Source organism: Hemibagrus wyckioides, linkage group LG10, assembly GCF_019097595.1.
Source record: "Hemibagrus wyckioides isolate EC202008001 linkage group LG10, SWU_Hwy_1.0, whole genome shotgun sequence".
NCBI classification, from domain to species: Eukaryota; Metazoa; Chordata; class Actinopteri; order Siluriformes; family Bagridae; genus Hemibagrus; species Hemibagrus wyckioides.
Genome location: NC_080719.1, coordinates 15,404,825 through 15,413,240, shown reverse-complemented (window position 1 = coordinate 15,413,240; position 8,416 = coordinate 15,404,825). Strand labels below are relative to the sequence as shown.

The window sequence follows — 8,416 nt, the reverse complement described above, 5'->3', positions numbered from 1 at the left end:
AGTACTGACCTTCAGGAACAAGCATTAAGGAAAAGAAAAATATAACAGCAGTTGTTTCCTATTTATGTAGAGTTAACAAATTAGCTTTGAGATTCATGTTTTGTAATTCATGACCATGCACTTTTATTGTTTTTCCCTTCAAACTAATGTTTTCTCAAGTGTCATCCAGGCGGCTAGACACTCGACTCTGAGTTGCCAGGAAATGTTTCCAGGAAAAAGAGCCAAATGGATGAGGCAGTTTGCTGGAGACAGAATCAGCCATCGTCATGGTTACTAACAACCAACTGCTGTTCTTTCTTTCCAACCAGTACTACAGGTCGAAATGGCAACAAAAAGCAGAGGGATAAACATGATCAGGTAAAATATCTTTAATCTAAAGTACATTACTGAAGGTAACATTGTGCCACGTCACAGTTTGATGAATAGTGCAATTTTTGACCACTAATGAGGTAGTAAAGCAGCGGCAACATGAAACTCACTCGCTGGTATGTTCAACTATCAAAGACATGCTTATCAAGTTATTGCTATCAAGACATTATGCTCATCTAAATGATGCTTGTAAAAGGTAATTGTTTCCACAGCTGGCTATTGTCTGCTTAGTAAATGGCATGTTTATTTCTGCCACTGAGTGCAACAGCAAAAAGAATTGCCACACTACGAGTATGCCATGCCAAGCAGAGCTCTTCACTTTTCTCACAGCCATCATCATCAGGCCAGGAGGTTCTCTGCCTAATGGCCCACATTCATTATGACGTGAGCTAAATTAGCTCTCCGACAGACTCCTGTTCTAATTAGCACAGTGTCTGTGCTTCCTCTGAATCATTTCTCTTGTTGACAAAATAAACAACAGAAAATAAATCCTCATTAGCTGTCCATGCTACATATGAAGCACACTAAAGAAAAGAAGCTAATGAGTTTAGCTAGCGTATTGTAGCACGTCAGACGACTGCAATTGTCTCCTCAGATATGACTGACATCTCATTTCAGGCAAGCGAAGGAAATAATGTTGGCTTAAAGATACCCTTCAGCTAGCATAGCTACTAATATAGCGTTATCTGTCAGTCAAATTGGCAAAGCTACAAAAGCTGTGCTAATAATGCAGTGCAACTGCAATCTCAAATGCTCCTAGTGAATGATGTGCTTCTGGGAACTGGAGCCTGTGTGGGCTGAGCCTCAGTGCTGCCTGAATCCTTGCGGAAGCAGTAGACCCCAAAGAGGCGGAACTTTTTATCAGGGAAGCCGAGGGTTCGAACACCGGGATCTGATCCACCACAACGAGCACGAGGGTTAACGATAGGGTAACGCACGCTGCCGTCATCCACCCAGCCTGCATCACAGCGGTCCAGCAGCTGGAACTTCCAAGCGGCGTAGAGCTGACCAACCTTTGCTATTGCTGCATCATCGCGCTGGCATGCCTTCACTGCCTCAGCATAATTCACCTTCTTGAAGCGCTTGAGAAAGTAGACCTTGCCTAAAACAGACACACAAAGAAGACTTAAAGCAGGGGTGTCCAATCTTATCCAGAAAGGGCTGGTGTGGGTGCAGGTTTTCATTCCAACCAAGCAGAAGCCACACCTGATTCCAACTGGCTAATCAGATCTAGGCTTTCAGTAGACTGAAAACCTGCACCCACATCGGCCCTTTGCGGATAAGATTGGACACCCCTGACTTAAAGTGTGAGAAAACAGTTCTCTATCTCTCTGAATGATAAACAGGCAGAATTTATACCACAAATGCTTCCCTTTTGTCCATTTTTCTGTGTTGTGGAATTTCAAAAAATCCAAAAATCATTATAGTGGACTTTTCCTGTACCATGACAAAATAAATGTAGTCTTATAGGGTAGCTCAATATTTAAGGTGCTGCTCTAGTAACCGGTACATAATGAGTTCAAATCACCAAACTACTAAATAGTGTTGTCTGAATCATCAAAACGTCCTTTTTACATGATTCTTTTTTAATGAATTTGATATATAAATACACTTAAATCAATCATTACATGGTGTCTAAGCAATATCAATATTATTCGTTGGAGATTTCTAGCACAATTTAACAATGAAACAGTTTGAAAAAGCTCTGATCCTTCTCTCAGCCATGAATAGTGAATTCACACGCAGCTCAAAAATAACAATCAGCAAATCTAACATTATCAACGCTATCTGTGAACTTCGTTGATTTAGAAAGCCAAAAATATGAGAATCTACCAATAACTGTACAGATTCCAAGAGCCGTTGTAGATCTATTGAAATGTTGTTGCAGATGTCACTGATTCAAACTTCATCCCTGACCAGTTTGGAGAATTGCTTCAACACAAAACCCACCAAAATCATAAGACCATAAAACTATAAAATGCTGTGACATTTATTTATAAAAGTGCTAGGCTTATAGACAAAGTAGTCTTTTCCCAAGGATATACTGTAAGTAATCACACATTTTCTCCTCAGATGCATCCCTGTGCACATGCTTGCATATTAACTACTTAACTAACTTGTCTTACTCTAGAGTTAAATGATGTCAGCTATTGCTTATAATTGAAATTTGGTTTCTAGGCCAAAAACATGGGTATGAACAGCACATTGGTGCTTACCCATTGGGCTAGCTAATTAATTTACGAATGTTCACTCCTGCTTTAATCCTCAACAGCTCAGCTCAACGTTTGATTAGAAGTTACTTCCGATGAAAGAACCTGGGGAATGAATAGAAACAAATAATTGAGAGAATGGAAGAAAATTGCTTTTCTCTTCCCCAGTCATCAGTGATCTGTTCATGAATATGGCTGCTGCTTTGCTATCTATTAGGAGGGATATTGTCTGTATCCGTCCATATTTCCCTGAAGGCTTTCTCTAAAGGTCTTCCAGCTGGTCAGTCTTGGAGTATGAGACACAATTGGCCCAGCTGAGAGCATTTCTGATCTAGATGGTTTTTGTAATAGCTAAGTTGGCGGTGCATTGAAAGGTCTGTTAGCTCCCAGAATTGTGAGTAGACCAAAAAAGTCTCTAACAGCATGATGTAGCCATTTTGATATTACAGCACTTCAAATGCTAAAATAAAGCCCACACACTAATAATTCATCTAAAATGTGGAACCAGTTGGCTCTCTTCTGTGTTTACACTAATTTCTGCCAATTTGACTCTGTACCTCAGGCCACCATAATAAATCATATTTCCATCCCAAATTTGATTTGGAGAATGGTGCTGTAACAAATGCATCATTCTGTCAAAGCCATGTTTGGTGTATGATGTTCCTTCAGGCTCTTTAATCAGTGCCTGCCTGCAACCTGGACCTCAAAGAGAAGAAAGCAGGCACAGAGGGGGGCTAATGGACAAAAAAAATGGCATGTCCTCTGGCCTGTGGCCTCACATGATCACACTGGCAGAACAGTGAGTATCTTTAGCCTGTGGTGCACACACACTCACCATTGAGTTTCGAGGTAAAGCAGAAAGCATCGTAGCGCTCATCATCTTTGTGGCGGTAGCCATAGTTGCGAACTCCAGCAGGAGTGTCTTTACGGCCGCACTGATCACGAGGATGAGAGATGGGATATTGTACCGAGCCATCCTCCAACCAGCCTGCATTGCACCAGTCTAAACCATCCTTCCAGGCTTTGTGCAGCTGGGCATGAGAGGCCAAGATGGCGTCCTGTTGCTTGCATGCATCTTCCGCCTCATGATAGTTTAGCTTGTAGCGACCCAGTCGAGGGTAGTACGGAAAGACAACACCTGTGAATTTTACATTAGAAATGTGATTCCACATTTACAGTTGATTATAGTATAAACTCAACATCTCCTTTATTAGAAGTACCTGTACAACTGTGCATTCATGCAATTATGCAGACAGCCAAACATGTGGTAGAAGAGGTCAAGAGCTACAGTTAATGTTCACAGCATACATCAAAATGAGGGAAAATCTGATCACAATGACTGTGCATATTTGATGTACTGATTTGGGTATTTCAGAAACGGTGAAATCTTTTGGGATTTTTTAAGTACATCTCTAGAGTATACAAAGAATGGAAACATCAACATCATCCAGTGAGCAGAAATTCTGTTAAAATCAGTGTTAGAGGAGAATGGCCATACTGATTCAAGCTGACAACAAGGTTATGGTAATTCTAATAACCGCTCTTTACAACAATGGTGAGCAGTTAAGCATCTCAGAATGCACATTAAGGTGGATGAGCTACAACAGAAGACCACATCGGGTTCAGTCCTGTCAACCAAGAACAGGACTCAGAGGCTACATTGGTCATAGACTCACCCAAACTGAACAGTTGAAAATGGTAAAACATTGCCTGGTCTTTTTTCAGTGATTGGCTGATTGGTTAACACGCAGATGTTCAGGTGTTCTGTCTCATTATAATAGCTTACCTATTCTATAGGACATGTTCAAATCTGAATAGTTTATTTATGTATTAATAATGATTCATAAGGGCCTGAAGAGAAACTCTGCTTTGTGTTAGCCCATATCATACCATGCTGTCATTGACTGTTCTGTTTTCCTGTAACAGCATGCCGTGTCATGTTCAATCAACTATCCAAACAGACCTGACAGTTATGTACATATTACCAAATAAATTCTCATAACCTGTGGTCTCATGGTCCTAGGGTTACCATGCCAACCTTAACTGATGTATTTCATCAACCAGCCATTAACATGGACCAAACCTTCAAGGTCTAGATTGACAAATCCTGTGTCATCCTCCATGTCGTTGGTGACCTCGCACTCGTAGCGGCCGTAGTCCTGCAGCGTGATATTGTGGATGATGATGGAGGCGTCGCCTGATCCTGCCTGCTCCAGTTCCACACGACCACGGTAGAGCCCGAACGTCCGCTGCTGCCGGCCCAATGCCACAAACACGTCCTGAAACTGGAACTCGTCCGACACCTTGGTCCATTTGATGCGGATGCGGTCCAGATCCACGTTCTCAGGCTCATGGTGGTAGCGGCAAGGCAGAGTGATGGTGCCACCGCGATGCGTGACTACTTTACCTGGAGCTGTCTGTACGATCACTGCTCCAGTATCATCCTCTAAAGCAGAGCAGAGTGAAGACAAGTTCCGAGTTATTTCCAAAATTATCCACACTATGACCTGCTTTTCTTGAAAAAAACTGAGAATTTTGACTTGATCTAGTATTCTCTGAATTATTAGTGAGACCACTGACGTTCTCATCTTAATGTTTGGACCAATTTCATAAATAACTGGATGATTGTGAAAGTGTTTTTCAGTCCTGTTTGTCCAGTTGAGGTTAAATTTTAGTAAATAGAAGATCAGTGGCTACTCTTATTTAAGCAAGCCTGCGTGCTTCACTTTCTCCTTCATTGAATAGACTATGGCTTGTTGTTTTTGGGGAGATTTTTTAGAGCTTTTTGAGTTGCCTGGGAGCTGGATTTCATACAGACACGCTCCAGGCCTCTCCATCCCTCAGCCTGAATGGTCTGGGCAGCTCAACAAAGCGTCAGTTTAATACCGTCTCAGCTTTTCAGTCCTGATCAGTGAAAGTAAAACCAGCACTGACATCTGCTCATTAAAACTCTCCATTGAATGCTTGTCTGAAATGTTGTCACTAACTTACACTAGCCGAACGAAAGCCAAATGGTAAAGTGATCCTGCATTAATTCAGTTTCTGACATCTAAAGAGTCACAGATGTGTTTGGGGGAAAAGGGACATAAATGAAAAGCAGTGTCATGGCAACCAGTGACTCAATTCAGTGTAATTTGCAGCTGCCAAATGAGTCTGACACGCTGATGGGATCTTCAGTGCTGTTTCACTGCATATGACAGCATGAAAATCAGGACAGCGTAAGACAGCACAAACCAACTTGGTTTAAAAAGAAAGATTATTTTCAGTTGCCATAAACACACACATGCTCTTACCCAGGGTCTTAAAGCTTACAAGCCCTAACAAAAACTAAACAAGCACAAAAGCTAGACTAGAACAGGCACTAAATCTATACCATAACATGCCTCCTGCCTTTGGAGTATTTTAGTATACAGTCTAAGTGAAATCTCACTGTGTGTATGCTGTTATTCAGAGAGAAGCATCTTACCCAACACATGCACTACTTTCCTTCTGCCCTTGTCTGAGTCAGCTGAGTACGCAGTCACGGCGGGGGAGAGCAGCATGCTGCAGCTTAGCAATGCCAAGCACCATGATTTCACTGCGGGCTTTAGAGAAAACACATACAGTCAAGAGGCAGCTTTTTTACCGTGCACAACAATAAACACAGACTTACTATGAGATTAAGCAGGATTTTTCTAATGGTAATCCTTTTTTCCATTATTCCTAGTTTCTGACTGTTTTTACTTTATAATGAGGTTCTGTTCAGGATCATATTTATAATTCTTTTGTGACAGACAGACAGACAGACAGACAGACAGACAGACAGACAGATAGATAGATAGATAGATAGATAGATAGATAGATAGATAGATAGATAGATAGATAGATAGATAGATAGATAGATAGATAGATAGATAGTTAGATAGATAATACAACATAGTACAGTAAGAATAGATCCAAGATTAAAATTCAATTAATAGTCACGTTTCAATGAAAGCTTTGTGCGTTTATTGCTGACGTACAATGCAGTTATCACTGTCATCACTGTCAGACAAAAGGTGTTAAACTATGCCCTACAGTGTTGGTTCTCAAACGTTTCAAAGGCAAGGACCCCTTTAACTGCAAAATAAATTCCACAGACCGGTTATTAGAAATGCATATATATATATATATATATATATATATATCACAAAGCATAAAGTATTCAAATATTTGGATTATTATTTGAATGTGTACAAAAATATTATACTATTGAATGAGGCTGTGGAGGTTTTGGATCTGGAATAGTCCACTAGCAGAACATGTTTTATATTTATTGTTAATTATAGGCTGAGTTGTTATTGAGGTCTTTGAGGTTTGGATTTGCAATACAATACAACTATCAGAACTCAATTATAATTGATACAGCATTCATTTTGGATTTCTACGAATGTAAACATATCAAGAATTCACTGACCCCTGGCAATATCTCACAGACCCCTGGGGGTCCCTGGAGCCCACAAGTTGTAAAGTTTGTTACTGGGGTATTTTTTCTTTTGTATCTAAAATTACCCGAAAACTGAAAGTTGACTTCCTTTTTTTAATATATATATATATATATATATATATATATATATATATATATATATATATATATAAAATTATATAAGGACTATCTTGATGGGATTGTTTACATTGTTTGTACCCTAGGGAACATGAATGGTTTTTTTCTCACAGTGAAAACACAGATATGTTATTTTTTCCTAGACATTCATCAAAAAATGCTGCATAATTTCATTCTGTAATAACAATGTTGTTGTCTATCAGAAATGTGTCATAGCTCAGTCTGCAGAGACTCATGCAGTAATGCTGCAGTAACACAGGACTAAATCACAGTTATACCTTTAGTCTCGACACTCTACTGCCGCAGTGTCGCCGGATCAAGGTTACCATATAAAATCTATTTCATCTCCCTGCTCTCCAGCGTGCAATGGCATTATCACACTCACCGCTGTCATGAATGCTCAGGCGGCTCAGTGCAGCTGTGTGTGTGTTCCTCAAGTGCAGTCAGGATATAATGCTCTGTGCTGCAGTTCAGTCGCGAAACACACTGACTCTGCTCTCCTTTCTCCTCTCATCCCCCTCTTCCCCTCAGCCTCCGCTCCTCTTTTCCTCCTCCTCAATGCTGCACTCTTTCTTGATCTAATCCTTTTCTTAAATGACTTTAATAATTACATTACTTATTTAACCCTGTGGTGTGCCACGATTAGTATACCAATGAAGAATGCTTGTCTTTACTTTACAAACATACATTTTTTATGTTACAAACTTTATTTTATACTCCCTGAAAAAATGTATATTTTTTATATTTCAAAATTTTATATATATATATATATATATATATATATATATATATATTTTTAGCACAGTCACCGGCAATGTTAATAAAATGTAACTAGTGGTTATTGTTAAACCAATGGCTAACACCTTGAGGTACCTTGTGGTTTCCCAAACTAGGTGTCAAGCCAATTTTTAGTTGTGTTACACACACTCTCACACACACACACACACACACACACAAAATTATGCACAAAGTATAAACCAGGATCCACTATGTCTGGGATTATCATTTAAAATTGAAAACAAACAGAATGTTTAAGAATTTTTTAATATTTTCAACAACAAAAGCAAAAATAATGAGTAATAATAGTCAAGATTCAAGATTATATATAAAGAGCAGTGGGCCTAAAACAGAGCCTTGTGGAACACCAAACATTTGTATGGAGATGCCACCATCTACATCGACAAAGATGCCACCATCTACATTGACAAACTGTAGAATATCAAGGGTTTGATAATTGTTAGCTTTAATTTGGGTA

General features: G+C 39.6%; 1 protein-coding gene across 1 annotated transcript; it reads right to left on the bottom strand.

Annotated features, from left to right (window-relative positions):
* Positions 1 to 353: 353 nt before the first annotated feature.
* Positions 354 to 7,706, bottom strand: hapln4 (hyaluronan and proteoglycan link protein 4). The gene is made up of 5 exons (XM_058400428.1): positions 7,547 to 7,706; positions 6,046 to 6,163; positions 4,663 to 5,025; positions 3,415 to 3,717; positions 354 to 1,471 (listed from the first exon to the last, which is right to left on the bottom strand). The coding sequence occupies exons 1-5, from the start codon at positions 7,553 to 7,555 to the stop codon at positions 1,116 to 1,118; spliced, it is 1,149 nt and encodes a 382-aa protein (XP_058256411.1). The 5' UTR covers positions 7,556 to 7,706; the 3' UTR covers positions 354 to 1,115.
* Positions 7,707 to 8,416: the final 710 nt, after the last annotated feature.